The 21,653-nt window shown below is 41.5% G+C and overlaps 1 protein-coding gene across 1 annotated transcript in view; it reads left to right on the forward strand.

Annotated features, from left to right (window-relative positions):
- Positions 1–21,260, forward strand: part of CPQ (carboxypeptidase Q) — a 544,096-nt gene extending 522,836 nt beyond the window's left edge. Inside the window, exon 8 of the mRNA XM_070383007.1 lies at positions 20,723–21,260. Within this exon, the coding sequence (XP_070239108.1) occupies positions 20,723–20,886 (164 nt within the window). The 3' untranslated portion in view covers positions 20,887–21,260. The remainder of the gene's footprint in view (positions 1–20,722) is intronic.
- Positions 21,261–21,653: the final 393 nt, after the last annotated feature.

Consider the following 21,653-nt stretch of genomic DNA (forward strand, 5'->3'; position numbering starts at 1 on the left):
AGTTGACCTGTTTATCCACTAAGCTCCTTCAGAACTTTGGATCTCATGTTTTAGTTCTTGGTGTGCATGTCTTAGCTCCCTTAGTTGGGCCTCCTTAAAGCACAGGGGCTTGGTATAATTGTAACAGTTCTTTGCTTAAAACTTGCCCTGAAGCTCGTTTTATGAATGTAAATGCTAAATGAATGCATTACTGGAGACCAACTGGGTTGGGCCACTTTGGAAGGTCCCAAGTTCCCTGTCGATAGAGCAGTTTAAGAGAAGACTGAGTGACTCTACATTAAAAATGCTGCAAGGTGACTCAAACGTCAGATGGTGGTTGGACTCGAGGAGTTCTCTCCCGTCTCTGACTTATGTAAAAACAACGCTTCCAGGATGAGGTGTTTCCCCACAGAGAGAAGAGATTCTAAAAATTAAGAGGAATAGTACCCATCCTGACAATCCACTGACCACAGGTAGAGAGGGGTTCACCCTGAGACAACAGAGTGGGATCCAGTGTCTGTTACCAAGCAAGTGAGGTTTAATTATAAGCAAGAGAAGGATCTAATTCTGAAATGTACAAACCCGATAGTCTATTATGAAATCTAATGGAAGGAACTTCAAAAAACACAGATTCATGTGAGAAGTTCCCTAGAAAGAAAAGATTGTGCTGATGTGGGCATGGACCACCTGAAGATGGGGAAGATGGCAGATTTATAGAATTGCCCTTTCACCCCGCTCTGTGAGGGCAAGACTCCTCACTCCTATGGACCTTCATCCTTAAGATGAAGGAATGGATTCAGCACAACATAAAAAGTTCTGCACATCCTCTCATCAGACTGTTTTGCTTAAAATTGTCATTAAAATCTTTAAGTCTAAGTTTATTCATCTGCAAAATGTCTATAAAAATAATTATAGAATCTTCATGATTTGATAAGACCTTGCATGTTTAGTTAAATCCATTGCACATAGAAAGTACTTAGTAAGTCCTGGCTATGAAAATGGTTATGATTTATTATCTTTCTCATCATTAAATGTCATTGTACCCTGCCAATACTCCAAAGACAATAAGTAGAAGTACCATGTCCAGTCTGTACCATGCCCAGAGCAAACCAGCCTGTGCCGCCCTCTAACATCCTCTAATCCTTCAGTTCAGTTCAGTTCAGTTGCTCAGTCGTGTCTGACTCTTTGTGACCCCATGAATCACAGCACGCCAGGCCTCCCTGTCCATCACCAACTCCCAGAATTCACTGAGACTCACGTCCATCGAGTTTGGCATCGGTGATGCCATCCAGCCATCTCATCCTCTGTCGTCCCCTTCTCCTGCCCCCAATCCCTCCCAGCATCAGAGTCTTTTCCAATGAGTCAACTCTTCACATGAGGTGGCCAAAGTATTGGAATTTCAGCTTTAGCATCAGTCCTTCCAATGAATTAATTAGTTAGTTAGTTAGTAAAGGACAGCATTCTTTCCTTTCCACCTTTTGTCAAGAATTCTGAAGACTCTAAGAAAAGTGACTTCAGAAGGTGAACCAACTGGACTCCTGGTGTTACTTATAAACTCTGCCCTGGAAATTATTTTAGGGTCTGTAGCAGCAAATCTCAAGTACCATTCACCTTGCCCATAAAGCTGGAGTCTGAGTAGAAAGGATGGGACAGCTAAGAACATGCTGTCTCACAAAGTAGCGTTAGCTTCCTTTTTCATCATCAGCCTTTTTAAAAGAACACACAGAAATGTATAAATTGTGGTTTATCTCACAACAGGAGCATCTAATCAAACGTACTGTAATTATATGTTGGGTGGCTACCGAGAATAATCACTGTTTCTTCATGATAAGGATGGCCCTAAGAATTACATTAATGAGAGTGAACTGTAATAGCATTGGGAATTCAGCTACATTTAAATGTTAAATTTACATCTCGGCCTTGTAGATTCCCCATAAATTGATTACTGTGGGCCAGGATCTTTTCCTGAGCATTGGCGTTTAATGGATATTCCTTGAATTGATGCTTTACTTTAAGTGAAACGTGTTTGCATTAAAAGCATATTCATTTCCCAGTCTCCTCCTTACACATTTGTTTCCTTTGTTTTGGAATCCACAAAGCCTTTGATGTTTAGCTCATTTTTCCCCCTCACTGCATAATGATTTTTAGAAGGTTATACTTTAAAAGGTTTTGTGTTTTTTTAAAAATGACATCCCTTTAGCAGATAGTCAATTAATGGGGCTGCGTTTAACTGCCAAATGGGAGCCAGCCAGGTGACCAAGAAAGAAAAAGGCTATTGTTGTAAATAAAAGAGCGCATTAGAGTAACTGAGCCAATATTCACCAAATTTTTCACCAGTGTCCACCTCTAAGTTTACTTGCTCCATCTTCAAGGGTTATGGTTTGAGGCAGGACTATTCACCATGTTTCTATTTTTCCTTGTAGTTCTTTCCCCAGAAGCTGGTGTGGAGAAAATTTGACTATATTTTGCAGTTTTATTCAAGTGGTTTGTGATCTTTTTGAAATCAATTGACTTACACAAAAGTGTGGACATACTTATTTTGGATAAATCCATGCTATCTGACATAAAAACAAACAATAAAGAATCAAAAGGAGTCTAGAGGTGCTCCCTCCCAGATCAATTTTCCTCATTGGCCTGGGCTGCCTGTAAATTGATTCACAAGGTATCATTCTCACTTTTCTGGATTTTGATTGCATGTTATTTGATAGCGGTGTTGGTGTTTAGTCGCCCAGTCATGTCCTACTCTTTGTGACCCCATGGACTGCAGCATGCCAGGCCTCTCTGTCCCTCACCATCTCTCAAAGTTTGCCCAAGTTTATGTCCATTTCATTGGTGATGCCATCCAGCAATCTCATCCTCTGACACCCTCTTCTCCTTCTGCCCTCAAACTTTCCCAGCATCAGGGACTTTTCCGATGAGTCAGCTGTTTGCATCAGATGACCAAAGTACTGGAGTTTCAGCTTCAGCATCAGTCCCTCCAATGAGTATTCAAGGTTGATTTCCCTTAAGATTGACTGGTTTGATATCCTTGCTGCCCAAGGGACTTTCAGGAGTTTTCTCTAGCACCACAGTTAGTGTTACTTTTTATTATTTTTAATGCTGCTATCTTTTCAGATGAGATTTTTTTTTTAGTAGTAAAGCTTTCTTCTGTATATTTCCTATTTTCTGTTGTACAACTTCCCATGACCTTCACATTATGATATCCAAAAACGAAAAAGCCCATCTTGGTACAGACTCTTGGTCCCTCTAGCCCAGAATTCTACTGCTGACAATAGCCCCCAAAGCCATTTTGTGGAGGACTTGGCTGCCCACCTTGCCATGACCCCTAAAATTTGGAGTGCACACTCTAAAATAATGTCATAACTCTTTGTAACCCAACATGGCTCGATCAGCTCTGAATTTAGTTAGATCCCTTTCAGTTCAGTTCAGTTCAGTCGCTCAGTCATGTCCGACTCTTTGCGACCCCATGAATCGCAGCATGCCAGGCCTCCCTGTCCATCACCAACTCCCGGAGTTCACTCAGACTCACGTCCATCGAGTCAGTGATGCCATCCAGCCATCTCATCCTCTGTCATCCCCTTCTCCTCCTGCCCCCAATCCCTCCCAGCATCAGAGTCTTTTCCAATGAGTCAACTCTTCACATGAGGTGGCCAAAGTACTGGAGTTTCAGCTTTAGCATCATTCCTTCCAAAGAACACCCAGGACTGATCTCCTTTAGAATGGACTGGTTGGATCTCCCTGCAGTTCAAGGGACTCTCAAGAGTCTTCTCCAACACCACAGTTCAAAAGCATCAATTTTTCAGCGCTCGGTTTTCTTCACACTCCAACTCTCACATCCATACATGACCACTGGAAAAACCATAGCCTTGACTAGATGGACCTTTGTTGGCAAAGTAATGTCTCTGCTTTTTAATATGCTATCTGGGGTGGTCATAACTTTCCTTCCAAGGAGTAAGCATATTTTAATTTCATAGCTGCAATCACCATCTACAGTGATTTTAGAGCCCCCCAAAATAAAGTCTGACTCTGTTTCCACTGTTTCCCCATCTATTTCCCATGAAGTGATGGTACCGGATGCCATGATCTTTGTTTTCTGAATGTTGAGCTTTAAGCCAACTTTTTCACTCTCCTCTTTCACTTTCATCAAGGGACAATTTTAGCCTGGGTGGGGGCAGGCAGGAGAGGGGAAATGGAGATCCACAGTGTAACTTGAAGGGCCAGTGTGGATTCTCAAAACTGATTCCAGTTCTCAAAGGTGATACCAATCCTCAGGTGGGCTGCCTTGAGCAGTGAGAAGTACCCAGCTGCTTCTGTTCTTCGTCTCACAGCCGGTTAGATCCCTGTGCACGGTAACACTTAGATCCCAGTGCACGGCAATGCACGGCAGAACGTTCCCTTCAGTCCTACAGCAAGTGGACCCTTTTGATTGTCGGCATAGTTTTATCAAAGTTTCTTTGAATGGGTGAAATACCCCCTTCTCCTTTTTTGTAACTTTTTAAAAACCTATTTAAAGATTGTAAAAACAATACAACTCTTCCTTTTATGAAAACTATGACCTCTTTTTCCCGATAGACTATAGGGAAGTGCTTTAGTGCTTTAATATTAATAACAAACTTTTTTTTAAAGTAAATTTTACAGATCCGCCAAGCTGGCCATGTGGCAGTGAGTATCACTAATCAGAGGTTTGTAGAGTCTCCCTTGCAGCCTCTCTCATGAATGGACATCTTCCTATCGACCTGTTGCCCTCCAGAACAGTAGTCATTTACCGTGCCTCTCTCCAGCTGCCCCAGCATTCCTGCAATACCCCTGCCAGCCAGCCTTCCAGAGTCACTCATACTCAGTACAGGAAGCAGGTCTAGCACATGTCCATGCAATACTCCCAACTTCTCTCATTCCTTTGTGTCTACTTGCCAAGAGAATGGAGGTGGCAAGCAGAAACAAAGGCCTGTATCTACTAACAGCTGTCTTCCACTGCACATGCAGCTTTGTAACCTTTATATATCTGTATCCAGAAATCAAAATCTTTCCATTAAAACACAACTGTAGAAAACCAGGACGATTTTAAGACTTTCATTATAAACTCCACCCTGGCACCAATTTTTAGAGTCTTTCCAAGTATGAAGACCCATGTGCATTGAATGTTCTCACAGGGTACTCTGTCAGAGATGGTTTTTACTGATGTTTTCTTAGGAGCATCATTCTCAGGCATGGAGAGAACTGCAGAAAGGCATTTATAAGAGTCACACTGACTCAGATAGGTGGGAGCTTTATTGACATCAGGTCATGAAAGAAGAATGGGCAATCATTTCTATATGAACAAAGGGGGATTGATAAATTAAGACTGACAAGTAAACATGAGTAAGATTCAAAATTACACCTCTCAGAAGAAGTGTCAATATTAGTCTGAGTTGCAAAACAAGGTAGATGGAGAGAGTGGTGTTCTTTATCGCTACATATGGAAGCTATGACTACACATGCACACATATAAAATTACAAACTCCAAGATAAGGAACCAATCATAGATGAATGTGGTTGTACTTCTAAGGTTTCTAGGCAAGTAGTATTAAATTATAATTTTCTGAACAGAAAAATCATGACTCATGGGGAAGGTGCAAGGCAAGTCAGGAGAGAAATCAGGATATTAAGAGGTGGGTGGTAGATGCTGAAGACAAGTCCAATTTTATACACACACACATGTGTTTTTCTATATAGAGAGAGATACACATATTGATATATACACATACATTTACATTAACATGTGTGTGTCTGTGTATAAAATTTGTTTTTCTTTTCCCCCCAACAGTCCTCATAACTGGGGACCATACAGGGAGAAGGCAGAAGACCAGCCCTTACATTGGTGACCACTTTGCCCAGTGCTTTTAGAGTAATCAGGGATAAAATCATAGACGGATCCATGAGTCACTGAACTTTGGAGAAGAAACACGAATGTGATTATTTCTTTAAGGCTTAAGGTTGTAGATGGGTGGTATTAAATTATAACTTTCTAAAAGGTAAAATCATGATTCACATGCAAATCAAAAATGAACGCATGTCATGTCAAAGATTTTATTCAATTCATTCATTAATATGAGAATCAGTAAGATATTCTCACTAATTCAAAGAGCATTTGAGAAACTGTGATTTAATAAATATTAACCTAAGATTGCCAAGTTAGATAAAAACTTGTTAACTGGTTAATGTTTTAGAGGCCAATAAACTATAAACTTCGGAACTAACTGTTTTATGGGACAGAAATAATTTTCATCTTTGCTAGACTAAATATCCCAGAGAAGGCGATGGCACCCCACTCCAGTACTCTTGCCTGGAAAATCCCAGGGATGGGGGAGCCTGGTGGGCTGCCATCTATGGGGTCACACAGAGTCGGACATGACTGAGCGACTTCACTTTCACTTTTCACTTTCATGCATTGGAGAAGGAAATGGCAACCCACTCCAATGTTCTTGCCTGGAGAATCCCAGGGACAGGGGAGCCTAGTGGGCTGCCATCTATGGGGTCGCACAGAGTCGGACACGACTGAAGTGACTTAGCAGCAGCAGCAGCAGACTAAATATCTATGAGTTAACATAAAACATCACTAAGTCTGGGGACCTTTAATGAGTAGTAAGCAACGAGTCAAACTAAGTACGTCATCCTAGATAATCTTCACATGGACTTTGCCCCTGAATGACATTGGAAGTATATACTACCCACGTTTTTGCTTTATTTTCAACTTGTGGATAGTTTCCATAACAGTGGTGAAAAGTAAAGGAACATATTGAGTAGTACAGACTAGAGTGTTTAGATCCCAGCTTATACATGAAATATCCCATGTTTTTGGTAACAAGAATCTTCTTGTCTTTCACCAAGGCAGCAAGTGAGAGGAGAATCCCCAGAAAATAGGATTTTCTTAGCAAAATTGCTACAGAGGCAGAGAATGCAGTCAGTATATATCTCTACTTTTGCTCCATTGCTGCTGCTGCTGCTGCTGCTGCTAAGTTGCTTCGAGTCGTGTCCAACTCTGTGCAACCCCAGAGACGGCAGTCCACCAGGCTCCCTTGTCCCTGGGATTCTCCAGGCAAGAACACTGGAGTGGGTTGCCATTTCCTTCTCCAATGCATGAAAGTGAAGTCGCTCAGTCGTGTCCGACTCCTAACGACCCCATGGACTGCAGCCTACCAGGCTCCTCCATCCATGGGATTTTCCAGGCAAGAGTACTGGAGTGGGGTGCCATTGCCCCATTACATGTTTAATAATTCATTCATTTATCCATTCAGTGATCCAACATAGAGTTACTGAGTGCTTACTACCTGCCAGGCATCGGGGATTAGAGTGAAAAAGACAAAGCCCTTGCTCTTACTTTCTAATGGGAAAACCAGGCAGCAAATAATGAAATCATTATAAGACTAACATAGATTTAGGTAGTAGAAATTGCTATGAAAAGTGAGGGGAAAGAAGCAGAGTAAGGGGATAATGAATGATCAGAGGGGAGGGGTGGGTTTTAGGTGGGATGGGTTTCAGCTCCTGGGAGGACTGGCAGGCCCTGCAGGTGCGGCCCAGCGGGAACAGAGGGCATGGTGGCAGGAGGGCTTCTGCCTTCATCTCTGACAAGTAGTCCCAGGCCGCCTGGGCCCACTGTCAGGATGTGATTGAGTCTTCACTCTAGTTCATGGCCCAAGATACCTCCAGCTTGAACTTCCATCTCCTTGTCATGAAGCAGAATAGGGATGGGAGACTAGTGCTGAGAGTGGAGCAAACCACACACGCAGTTCTCCACCAGGGAAAACAAAAGCTCTTAGCAGGTGTGCTGGGGTAGGGCAGGGAGAGAAGGCGCAGAAAACTGGCTAGGAGCAGAGCTTTCAAGTCAGAGACACCTGGATTTGAATCCCATCTCTATCACTTACTACCATGTGACTCCAGTTATTTAAATCAATTTTCCATGTGTCAATGAGGCATGATGGTCATTCTCTCATGGCATCACTTGGAAAATTAAATGAAATAAACTCCAAAAAGCCCTAGGCACACTGGAAGTCCTCAACAAATAGTATTGTTCCTGTCATTCCTACAGTTTTGGAGAGCCTGTAGTGCTATCTTCATGAAGCAGTAATTAATTAGTCTTATTACAGCCATACAGTTCTTCAGCTTAATGGGAAGACGAATCATTATCACAGAGTTTAGGTACATGTGAACTGGAGGTCCTCCAGATATGTGGGTGTTGACCTTTGATCTGTGGTCAAAATGATCCCAGCCACCAATCCAAGTTTTCCAAAGAGATGAAACAAGGAAGGTCTTAGTGACACTTGAAACTTTTTAGCACATACTTGGAAATTCCTGGGTGAGAATTTAGAAAGTAAAATTATAATCCTTTTCATGGAGTTTTGATCTGGGATGTTTTTCCAGTTCTGCTCCTGTCCTGTCCTTTCCTTTGTTTTACTGTTCTTTTCTCTTGTAAGTTGCTTCTCTTCTGAAGTGTTAGGGGTTAGGAAGATATTAATTACCTGCACCTCACTCTAATTTTCAATGAAATTTAATATAGTAAGGATAAAACTGCCCCTTTTGAAAAGAGAAATTAAATGTCTGCAAATTTGAAAAAATTGATTTTCTAATTGTTTTGATAATAATGTTTCTTCATCTGATAATGTTGCTAAAAGAAATAATTTTAATTAAACTTTAAATGTAATTTTGCATTTTATACAAGAGACTAACTTTTCTTGCAGGGCATAAGTTAAGGCCATAACATTCTTCTCTAACCCCATAATTATTATGATCAGGAAATGTCTGTAATACATTACACTGTAATTAAATTGCATACTCCAGACTGTTCAAGATCTGTTTATAAAGGAGAAATGGATTTTCCACAGCTGCTTGCCTGTGAGTGCATCCTTCATGAAACATTGCGGCAGTCAATGTATGCCCGGAAATAACAGACTTGAATTGAAACTCTGAAAGCTTTCAAATGTCTTTCAAAAACTTCTCATAACATGAATTGCTTAATCTGTGTACATGAAAACCCACTGATTACATATGAATGAGTCAACCTACGATAAGAGGGGACCATGAGAATCTTTGTGTATTTACCACCCATCTCTTCAGAAATTAGCAAGTATTCATTTAATCTTGTTCCAATATCCTGCCTGGACCACGGTCATTAATGGGATGGCTTTGTGAAGACTGGAATCTGCTGTGAGCAATGAGGGGCAGGTCAGGTGTTTCTTACAATGTTCACTGGACCATCTTCACCCAGTCACACAGCTGGAAAATATTTAGTGAGATGAATGTTTACAGAAAGGGATTCAGAGAGGAGAGAGAAGTGGGGAGAGCTGGAGGAGAAGGGAAAATAATCCAAACCCGGGTCAAGGCGGGGTCACATAGAATAGACCTCACGGCCCAACTGGTTCATCTTTAAGAATGATCATCAGGCTTCCCTGGTGGCTCTGTTGATAGACTCCTCCTGCCAACGCAGAAGACACAGGTTTGATTCCTGGACCGGGAAGATCCCACATGCCACAAAGCGCCTAAGCCCATGAGCCACAACTGTTGAGTCTGTGCTCTAGAGTCCAGGAGCCAACATTACGAAGCCTGTGCACCCTAGAGCCCGCTCTGCAACAAGAGAAGCCACCGCAATGAGGAGCCCGCGCATCGCAACTAGAGAGGAGCACGCAACCCCCAACCCCGCTTTGCTGCAACTAGAGAAAAGCCCACCTGGCAACAAAGACCCAGTGTGGCCAAAACTAAGTAAATAAAAACTTAAAAAAAAACACACACATCAGAACCTTGATTTATTAAATGAGAAATTTAAATCCTTCAAGCTGTAATCGGTCATGCTGTTGTGGATATGTTGGGTCGACCTTGTGGATACATAATACCTATAACAAAGTCTTAACTGAGTGCCTAGTCATCCTCACCAGCATCTTGAACTTGGGTGTCATCAGCCCTGATTCATTCATGAATGAGGAAAACTGAGGCTGGGTGGCCTAGCGTGATTTGCCTGAATTCACCCAAGTTTGAATTTGAACCCAGTCATACCTGATGCTAACGCCTATATTCTCTCAGCTATATCTCCCTGTCTAGGTCCAGTTCCTTGACTGACAAGCTCAAGGACATATCTTCACATCCTTAAATTCCAAACTTCCATTAGAACTAACTTCCTAAAGGTGAACTGCCCTGAGCCTGCTGTAGTTTATTTCCAAGGGGTGAATATTGACCTTCAGAGCAGGCTCCTTCCTACCAGCTTTCTACTTCTAAAAATCACATACAATGGAATATTCCTCAGACTTAAAAAGAAATGCACTTGAGTCATTTCTAGTGAAGTGGATGAACATAGAGCCTTGAGTCAGTTCCAATGAAGTGGATGAACCTACACAGAGTGAAGTAAGTCAGAAAGAGAAAAACAAATATTTTATATTAACTCATAATACATGGACTCTAGAAAGATCATACTAATGAACCTATTTGGAGGGCAGCAATGGAGACAAAGACATAGAGAACAGACGAAATGGACATGGGGTGGGGGGAGGAGGAAGAGGGTGGGATATATGGAGAGACTAAAATGGAAACATATATATTACCATATGTAAAATAGATAGCCAATGCGAATTTGCTGTGTGACTCAGGGGATTCAGAGCAGGGCTCTGCAACAACATAGAGGGGTGGGATGGGGAGGGTAGTGGGAGGGAGGTTCAAGAGGGAGGGGACATATGTGTACCTATGGCTGATTCATGTTGATGTTTGGCAGAAACCAACACAATCGTTTGTTCAGTCACTCAGTCGTGTCCAACTCTTTGCGACCCCATAGACTGCAGCACGCCAAGCTTCCCTGTCCATCACGAGCTCTCAAAGCTTGCTCAAACTCATGTCCATCGAGTCAATGATGCCATCCAACCATCTTGTCCTCTGTCGTCCCCTTCTCCTCCTGCCTTCAATCTTCCCAGCATCAGGGTCTTTTCCAATGAGTTGGCTCCTTGCATCAGGTGGCCAAAGTATTAAAGGTTTGGCTTCAGCATCAGTCCTTCCAGTGAATATTCAGGACTGATTTCCTTTAGGATTGACTGGTTAGATCTCCTTGCAATTCAAGGGACTCTCAAGAGTCTTCTCCAGCACCACAGTTAGAAAGCATCAATTGTTCGGCGCTCAGCCTTCTTTATGGTCCAACTCTCACATCCATACATGACCACAGGAAAAGCCATAGCTTTGACTATATGGACCTTGTTGGCACAGTGATGTCTCTGCTTTTTAATATGCTGTCTAGGTTTATCACAGATTTTCTTCCAAGGAGTAAGCATCTTTCAATTTCATGGCTGCAGTCACTGTCTGCAGTGATTTTGGAGCCCAAGAAAATAAAGTCTGTCACTGTTTCCATTGTTTCAATTATCCTTCAGCTAAAAATAAATTTAATTGTAAAAAAAAAATCATTTGATGATTCCCTGCTCAGAACTCACATACCTGTCAGAGACACTGTGCCATTTCTCCTAAGGATAGTTAAGATTTCCCCCGCTGCCCCCACCCTGTATTGTCAGGTGCTCTCAGAAATTGAAATGCAGGCTGTCCCTCCATGCTGGTCTTTCCAATCAGTGGCTGTCACTGATAAAATGTCTCCTTGGGACCGCAGAGACAAAGCTGCAAGGCTGCCAGCAGGCCGGCTCTCGTATCTCCTGTGGTTATCAGTGTTCTCATTGGTGGTACCAGATCTTCTGGAACTGTTTCAGTTTTGTAAAATGTTCATGGGAACGTCGATGGTCTCTGAGGAAATGCTTTCCTTAAGTCACCAGTTTCTAAAGGGAGGCAGCCAAGTTCCCAGCCATCTGGCAGTCAGTTTCTTTTGGTCTGAGACAGAAATGGAATTTCAGAGGGCATGCACAAATATTTCTTGCCTCTATTTTTTCTGTAAGGAATTTGGAGCCTTAGTCTGTCAGCCACCCTGCCGAGTCTTTAAGAAACTAAATGGGAGCAAACCAGCCCTGAGCGAGCCGTACTCTGCCTGTTGGAGTTAAATGTCCTTTCCTGTTTCTGCAGGTTCACAGTTGTGACTTCTATCTAGCTTCAGTGATTTCCATTCTTTGAAATCCTGATGCCATCCTTAACACATCCATAATAGGACATCCACCCCAAGCTAACTGGGATCCAGAGAGCACATGCTTCTCACCAGCTTTAACTAGATCCAAAATGTCATGATTTATGTTAAGCTGCTTCTTTTTCCTACCAGAGTAAACACGCTGATTTGTCTCTCCTGGGTTTTGCTGTGAGTTCATGGCGTAAGGTGTCTTCTAGTTTAAAAATGGACTGCTGCCCTTTCCACTGTTTGGGGGTTTAGCTATCTTTGTCCACACACTGTTCAGAGAATTTCAGAGGCTGGGATATCATCGTCTCGCCCTGATCTTTGTCACTTGTCCCCCAAACTGTACCTCCTCCCCAGCCGTGTCCTCACCACCACAGTTGTTTACGGAGTTCCAGCTCCACATTTTTCTGGGATATCTCCCTAAGGTGCAGCTCCAGTCTCCCCATCTTCTTGCCCATTGGCCCCCCCAGTGGCTCCCCATTTAAGGACTACATTCAGTCTATTTTCAGCCTTATTTAGGACTTTTTCATGGATAAATCAGTTGCCAATTTTATCTGCCTGAAATTAAGCCACATCACCCAAACTGGAATGCTCACACGTTCTGTTCACTTGTCTGTTGACATCCTAAGTACTTGTGCTAGATACTCTCTTTCACTACTCCATATCAATCCTCACCTTTCTCTCCCCTATACTGTGCCCTGGGAGGCAAACTCTTATGGACTACCCTCTGGCTTATGATTGGGTTTGGCCAAGGGAGCCCGGTCAGATATGACAGGCACCAGCGGGGACTAATTCGCTGGCTTCTACAGACACGCGCAGCTCCTCTGGTGGCCCTCTCCAGTATTGCTGCCTTCTTCTGTGCCTCTGAGGCTGAGAGGGGGTGATGGCCTTCCTTGCAGCTCCTTTAGCATCCCTTACTAGTTTTATTTAACCATGACCACTCTTTGTAAATAATCCTTTCATTAAATTTTCCCAGTTTTCTCCTTGGAGTGTCCCATCTGTTTCCTACAAAGGCTCTAACTGACACAGCACCGTCAAGCCTCAGTTTACGTATAAAATTTGCTGATTTTATTCATTCACTTTGAAAATATACATTCATCATCTATTTCTGTTACATTTTAGGTTTTTTGTGGTTGTTCAGTTGCTAAGTCATGTCTAACTCTTTACAAGCCCAGGGACTGAAGCCTGCCAGGCCTGCCTGTCCCTCACTATCTCCCGAAGTCTGCCCAAGTTCATGTCCATTGAGTCGGTGATGCCATCCAACCATCTCACCTTCTGCTGACCCCTTCTCCTGTTGCCTTCAATCTTTCCCAGCAACAGAGTCTGTTCCAGCGAGTCAGCAGTTCACATCAGGTGGCCAAAGTATTGGAGCTTCGGCTTCAGCTGGTGACAGAGTAGAGAACAAAACAGTGGCCTTGCCTTCAGGGACTTACAATATAGTGGAGAAAACGAACGTGAAACAGGCAATTATAAGACAGAATGGTGAAGATTCCGACAGAAAAAGTATGGCGAGCATGCAGCAAGGGTACCTAACATAGGGCTCAGAAAAGGTCATTCAACTACTCAAAGTATCCACTGTGTTTTGTCCTTTCCCCACAGCATTCAGTACATTCTGATTGTGTTATTATTACTTGTGGACACATTTTTGCTGCCTCTACTGCAGAATAAGCTTTTGAGAGCAGAGACTGTCTTTTTCACCTTTATATCTTAGCCCACTGCTAGAATGTTGTAGGAACTCAAGTACTTGTCCAGTTGAATTGGATAGAACCTTCTGAACACTTATAAACCTCAGCTCCAGCCCACACACTGAAGGGTGTTCATCATTAGGCTGGATAATGGTGAGACTCCACCCTTTCAGAGCTGTTTGAGAAACAGAAAAGATGTTTTATTAGTTTAGAAAGAAAAAAATCACTGAACAGGAAGAAACCTCCTCAACGCAGGTGAAGGGTTCGATAGGTGTTATCAGCTTAATACACCCTGTTTTGGATATTTGCCGACAGGTATTGGAATCTTTAATTGTCAGAGTTGAGAGCTGAGCTTTCTTTTATGTATTTACTTTGCTTCAGTGGCTTGTGTTAGGTTTGATAGCACCATAGTTGAACTCAGTGTGAAATATGAATGAATAGAGAGAAATTCGTATCTTACCCCAGAGCAAGGAGTTTGGGAAGATAAGTACGGGAAAACCTTGGTACAAAGTTTTTAAAACTTGGATTGGTAGAAAGAAAACCTGGATCGCATTCTGAGGCAATAGAGGGCTCAAGAACAATGAGCCTGTTCACTGCACAGACCAGGAAGTAGAGAAATGGGAGAAGAGAACGCTGGCAATGTGGTAGACCAGAAGCTCCTAGACACATCATGCCACGCCCGCCCCCCAAAACAAGGACTGTCTTTCTATAATACATGGCTTAGTAAGGCAAAGTAAGGGAATTCCTCAGATGTGAAAGATGATGAAGTGAGAATCCGTAAGAAATGAGTAAACTCCAGAGCCTTTGTCTGAGGGTATCTTTGCCCATCCTTGTTCACCTACAGCATGGATTTTAGAGAGAAGTGAATGCATCTGGGACAGGAGACAAAACTTAGGATCCTACTGCCCTTTATTGATTAACTTTAGAAAAATATGTAAGCTATTGAGATATCAATCATTTGAGATCTCCAATGAGAGAACTGATATAAAGTGTGTAACTTCCAAACAAGAAGAGTTGGGGAGGTGGTGGAAGAATAATAGGAGGAAACAAAAATCTACACAAGGAGAGCAAGAAAGAAAAAAAAAACAACAGAAAACAAATAAACATATGAGTTCAGTTCAGTCGCTCAGTCATGTCCGACTCTTTGAGACCCCATGAACGGAGCACGCCAGGCCTCCCTGTCCATCACCAACTCCCAGAGTTCACTCAAACTCATGTCCATCGAGTTGGTGATGCCATCCAGCCATCTCATCCTCTGTCTTCCCCTTCTCCTTCTGCCTCCAGTCAGAGTCTTTTCCAATGAGTCAACTCTTCTCATGAGGTGGCCAAAGTACTGGAGTTTCAGCTTTAGCATCATTCCTTCCAAAGAAATCCCAGGGCTGATTTCCTTCAGAATGGACTGGTTGGATCTCCTTGCAGTCCAAGGGACTCTCAAGAGTCTTCTCCAACACCACAGTTCAAAAGCATCAATCTTCAGCGCTCAGCCTTCTTCACAGTCCAACTCTCGCATCCATACATGACCACTGGAAAAACCATCACCTTGACTAGACGGACCTTTGTTGGCAAAGTAATGTCTCTGCTTTTGAATATGCTATCTAGGTTGGTCATAACTTTTCTTCCAAGGAGTAAGCGTCTTTTAATTTCATGGCTGCAGTCACCATCTGCAGTGATTTTGGAGCCCAAAAAAGTAAAGTCTGACACTGTTTTCACTGTTTGCCCATCTATTTGCCATGAAGTGATGGGACCAGATGCCATGATCTTAGTTTTCTGAATGTTGAGCTTTAAGCCAACTTTTTCACTCTCCTCTTTCACGAAGCAAAAATTGAGATGGTATAAATGAGTCCAATTTAACAATAATCAGAATCTACATTAAATGAATTATAACCTCCAGTTAAAACCCAAAAATTGTTAGATTAGTTTTTAAAATTGAACTTTATTCATAAGAGAATTCCCTAAAAATATAAGGACAGAGGCAGACTGCAAATAAATTGATAGGAAAAGACACATGAAGAATGAGGTAAGGAAAGGAGGTTGTTATTAAATATTAGGAAAACTAGACTTCGAGACAAAAAGCATTACTACAAATGGCAAGGATGACCACACATTAATAAAGATGTTCAATTTATTAATACCAGAAAGATGTGATTCCAAGTTTGTGTGCTCCTACAAGCGTAACCTTTAAATATATATTTTTTTTAATTGTTAGAATTACAAAAAAAAAAGATCCAAAATCATAGGTCATTTTCTCACATTTCTCTCAAAATTGATAAGATAATAAATCAATAATGCGTTAAAAGATTTGAAGAATACAATTAACAAGCTTGTTTCAATGCTTGCATACACAGTACACTGAGAGCACCTTCTTTTCGACACATGCAACATTTATAAAATGGATCATCCAATAAGCCAGGGAGAAAAATCTCAGCAAAACTCGAAGAATTTGTATCATATAGCCCACATTCTCTAACAGTTACATTGGAAGTCAATAATTAAAAAATAACTAAGGAAACCCTGTACCTTTAAAATTAAAAAAACTCATTCTAACTCGTGCTTCAAAGAAAAAAAATCAAACTAGGAATTAGTAAATATTTAGAACTAAGTGATCATGAAAATACTCATCACAGCTGATGGGATATAGAGAGCTCAAACAGTAGCAGGGGGAAGACTGTAGCGTTACTGCTTATGTAAGGAAAGTGTTGTTTAGTCGCTCAGTCGTGTCCAACTCTTTCATGACCCATGGACTGTAGCCTACCAGGCTCCTCGATCCATGGAATTTTCCAGGCAATAATAATTTCCCAACCGAAATGGGTTGCCATTTCCTTCTGCAGGGGATCTCCCCGACCCTGGGATCAAACTTGCATCTCCTTCATTGGCAGACGGGTTTTTACCTGTCAGAGCCTCCAGAAGAAAGTGTACAAAGGAATAAACTGAGCATTCAACACAAAAAGTTAAAAAAAAAAAAAGAATCAACCCAAACAAAGAATAAGAAGGGAAATAGTATGAGTAAAGTCAATGAAAGAAAACTACTACACATTAGAAAATATCATCCCCCCAAAATTATCTCTTTATTTTTTTTAAAAGAATAATACAACCGACAAACTGCTGGCAAGATTTTAATGAACAAAAAGAGGTAAGACTTCAATAACCACTATCAGGAGTGAAAAAGAGCACTCCCTATAGATGCTGCAGACATAAACAGTGGAGAAAAAGGATGTACTAGTCAAATTTTGCTGGAACAACTGAAAAATAAAAATAGAAGCCTACCCTACAGCAAAATCAGTTCCGGTTCTAAGTAGATGAAGAATTTTAAAATGAAAAGCAAAACTTTAAAAGTTTTAGACTAAGACCCTAGGAACTATTTTTGTGATATAAAGGTAAGGAAGGATTTCTTAAACAACAGAGAAAAGTAAAAATCAAAAGGAAAGTGTTCATAAATTCAACTACATTAAGAGTAAGAACATCTATTCATCTAAATGCATGCTAAACAGAATGAAAAGAGTCACAAGCTGGGAAATCATTTATATAAACTAACCACCAACAAAAGCTTAGTATCTAAAATATATCAAGAACTCCTACAAATCAATAAGAAAAGGTGAATCGATTGAAAATAGGCAAGGGGCATGAACAGGCATTTCATGGGAAAGAAATGACAAAAAATGCAAAGAAATAACAAAACATAATCTCATTAATAATTTTAAAAATTAAAATCATATGAGATAATATTTCACATCCACTAGATCAGCAAAAACTAGCTTAACAGCACTGAGTGCTAAAGAAGATGTGAAGCAAGAGGAAGACTCATATACTAACAATGGGAGGATAAACCGAAAAGGAATACATTTTAGAAATACATGATGAAATTAAACATCAGATCAGATCAGATCAGTCGCTCAGTCGTGTCCGACTCTTTGCGACCCCATGAATCGCAGCACACCAGGCCTCCCTGTCCATCACCAACTCCCGGAGTTCACTCAGACTCACGTCCCATCGAGTCAGTGATGCCATTCAGCAATCTCATCCTCTGTCATCCCCTTCTCCTCCTGCCCCAATCCCTCCCAGCATCAGAGTCTTTTCCAATGAGTCAACTCTTTGCATGAGGTGGCCAAAGTACTGGAGTTTCAGCTTCAGCATCAGTCCTTTCAAAGAAATCCCAGGGCTGATCTTCAGAATGGACTGGTTGGATCTCCTTGCAGTCCAAGGGACTCTCAAGAGTCTTCTCCAACAACACAGTTCAAAAGCATCAATTCTTCAGCGCTCAGCTTTCTTCACAGTCCAAGTCTCACATGACCACAGGAAAAACCATAGCCTTGACTAGACAGACCTTTGTTGGCAAAGTAATGTCTCTGCTTTTCGATATGCTATCTAGGTTGGTCATAACTTTCCTTCCCAGGAGTAAGCGTCTTTTAATTTCATGGCTGCAGTCACCATCTGTAGTAATTTTGGAGCCCAAAAAATAAAGTCTGACACTGTTTCCACTGTTTCCCCATCTATTTCCCATGAAGTGATGGGACGGATGCCATGATCTTCGTTTTCTGAATGTTGAGCTTTAAGCCAACTTTTCCACTCCACTTTCACTTTCATCAAGAGTTTTTTAGTTCCTCTTCACTTTCTGCCATAAGGGTGGTGTCATCTGCATATCTGAGGTTATTGATATTTCTTCTGGAAATCTTGATTCCAGCTTGTGTTTCTTCCAGTCCAGCGTTTCTCATGACGTACTCTGCATATAAGTTAAATAAACAGGGTGACAATATACAGCCTTGACGTACTCCTTTTCCTATTTGGAACCAGTCTGTTGTTCCATGTCCAGTTCTAACTGTTGCTTCCTGACCTGCATACAAATTTCTCAAGAGGCAGATCAGGTGTTCTGGTATTCCCATCTCTTGAAGAATTTTCCACAGTTTATTGTGATCCACACAGTCAAAGGCTTTGGCATAGTCAATAAAGCAGAAATAGATGTTTTTCTGGAACTCTCTTGCTTTTTCCATGATCCAGCAGATGTTGGCAATTTGATCTCTGGTTCCTCTGCCTTTTCTAAAACCAGCTTGAACATCAGGAAGTTCATGGTTCACATATTGCTGAAGCCTGGCTTGGAGAATTTTGAGCATTACTTTGCTAGCGTGTGAGATGAGTGCAGTTGTGCAGTAGTTTGAGCATTCTTTGGCATTGCCTTTCTTTGGGATTGGAATGAAAACTGACCTTTTCCAGTCCTGTGGCCACTGCTGAGTTTTCCAAATTTGCTGGCATACTGAGTGCAGCACTTTCATAGCATCATCTTTCAGGATTTGGAATAGCTCAACTGGAATTCCATCACCTCCACTAGCTTTGTTCGTAGTGATGCTTTGTAAGGCCCACTTGACTTCACATTCCAGGATGTCTGGCTCTAGGTCAGTGATCACACCATTGTGATTATCTGGGTCGTGAAGATCTTTTTTGTACAGTTCTTCTGTGTATTCTTGCCATCTGTTCTTAATATCTTCTGCTTCTGTTAGGTCCATACCATTTCTGTCCTTTATCAAGCTCATCTTTGCATGAAATGTTCCTTTGGTATCTCTGATTTTCTTGAAGAGATCCCTAGTCTTTCCCATTCTGTTCCAAAGAATAGCAAGAAGAGATAAGAAAGCCTTCTTCAGCAATCAATGCAAAGAAATAGAGGAAAGTAAACATACGCATGCTCTATAGCCCGACAATTCCACTTCTACATTTAGAGCCTGGAGAGTGTTGATTATATTTATTTGGAAAAACTATGAAGAAAAGCAAGGAGTGGCTAACACACAAGCAGAACAGGATAATGGGTCCCTCTGGAGGGACCCATGGGGTTGTGAGAAGGAGCTCATAAAATGTTAAAGATACTGGTGATGCCTTTCTTGCATTGAATCATGGGCACGTGTGAACTTTTATACTGTTGGCCTTTATTATATACATTTTTGTTCTCTACAGTGTTATGTATGTATGGTATATATCTTAGTAAAATGGTAAGTAAATAAATAATTAGGACTGAGGCGAAAGAATCCACAGAGTGGGCCCAGTAGGTTCTGAAGGATGACTAGGAGGTGTGAAGATTCCCTGAGGTTCTGATCCATAACGAAACAAGATGAAAGCCTCACGAGAGTGAGAAAGTGAAAGTCGCTCAGTCGTGTCCGACTCTTTGTGACCCCACGGACTATACAGTCCATGGAATTCTCCAAGACAGAGTACTGGAGTGGGTAGCCTTTCCCTTCTCCAGGGGATCTTCCCAACCCAGGGATCAAACCCAGGTCTCCCGCATTGTAGGCAGATTCTTTACCAGCTGAGCCACCATTCCCTGAGGCTCTGGTCCATGACCAAACTAGAAAAAGACCTCACTGAAGTAAGAAGAAGTTCTTAAGGGTGGTGGAGACTCCTGTTGGTGGGGCTTGCTGGGAAATTTCATGGGAAGTGACTGAATGACTTGAGAAAAAAAAATCTTGAGCAAAGGAGTACTGACTTTCTTTTGTATCCAGGGACGTACATAATTTGCACTCTGCTGATACAAAAAAACAGTACATATATTGTCCTTTTATAAATAGAGGGGACATTTGTATCACTTGCTTTTCAAATAAAGTTTATTTTCCTTCCCATAGCAGGAAGTTCAGTATTAGGCAGTGTAGAGCTTACTCGGTGGGCTTGCAATATTTTCTAAACCCAGTCTCTTTCTGTGTTTCCACCTTGCCATTTTTAGTGTGGAGGCTTTTTGTCCCCTGCAGTTCTAAACCTCTCATCCCTTTTAATTCAGCACGAGGGCATTTCCTGACTCTTGTCAACCAAGTTAAGGCTTTCCTAGAACTCTCCCATGCCTGCCACTCATATCGTAGTCGTCAGAACAATGCCATACGGCCGTTTCCTGCTGCAAGGGAGGCTGGGAATGTCATTATTTTGCCATCACAGCCTGTCCAATAGGAGCAAGGAAGAGGGCCAGTGGTATCTGAACAGCTATTCAGCAATGTCTGTCAAAATACTTCATTAAGAGTTCTTCCTCTTTTCTCTCCAGGAGCCAGTCTACTTGATGACCTGTATAAATATTTCTCCTTCCATCATTCCCATGGAGACACCATGACCGTCATGGATCCAAAGCAGATGAACGTTGCTGCCGCTGTTTGGGCCGTTGTCTCTTACGTCGTTGCAGACTTGGAAGAAATGCTGCCCAGGTCTTAGCAAGAACAAGAGAGAGGGCACTTTTGCCCTTTCTGGCCAGGAATCCTGGGTCTGCAGCTTTAGGAAGCTCCTCTTCACCTGACAACTTTATTGATCATTTACAAAGCACATTTTTTCATACTTTCTGACATTATCTTTCTTGATACTTTCCAAATTCTGTTTTCCTAAAGAATAATCCCACATAGAATCAAATCAAATCCCACCCCCACATAGAATCAAAATATGATAGAGATCCCAGTGTGGGCATTTCTTTATACCACTTACTAAAAATATTGTTTCTACTTCAGAAGGAAGTACTGGATAAAGCTTTGGAAGACCTCTGGCTTTTATGCATGTATATGAACATTAAATCAAATATAGTGACACCAATTTTTTGTTCTAAGTTATTCATTGAAAGGTAGAGGAATACACAATTGTAGTACGGTCTTAATTGAACATATGCAAGCATCTGACTTTCTAATTTATACACGTCAATATTTTAGAATTTTTTAATGAGGTATGAAATTTTTTAATTAATAGAAAAAAAATGTCACCACTTGAGGAAAAAATCAAGTATGTAAAATCCAATTTCCTTATTAAAGATCTACCATGAGCAAATGATAATACTATTTTACATTTATGTTTTATATATTTCACATAATATATCTATGAAGTTGGGGCTTATTCATATTTTGCTGATAACAAAACTGAGGCTTATGGGGGAAGACTCTGTGCTTCCACTGCAGAGTGTATGGGTTCAACCCCCGGTCAGGGAACTAAGATCCCAT

This window comes from Bos mutus, chromosome 14 (genome assembly GCF_027580195.1).
Source record: "Bos mutus isolate GX-2022 chromosome 14, NWIPB_WYAK_1.1, whole genome shotgun sequence".
In the NCBI taxonomy this organism is placed as follows: domain Eukaryota; kingdom Metazoa; phylum Chordata; class Mammalia; order Artiodactyla; family Bovidae; genus Bos; species Bos mutus.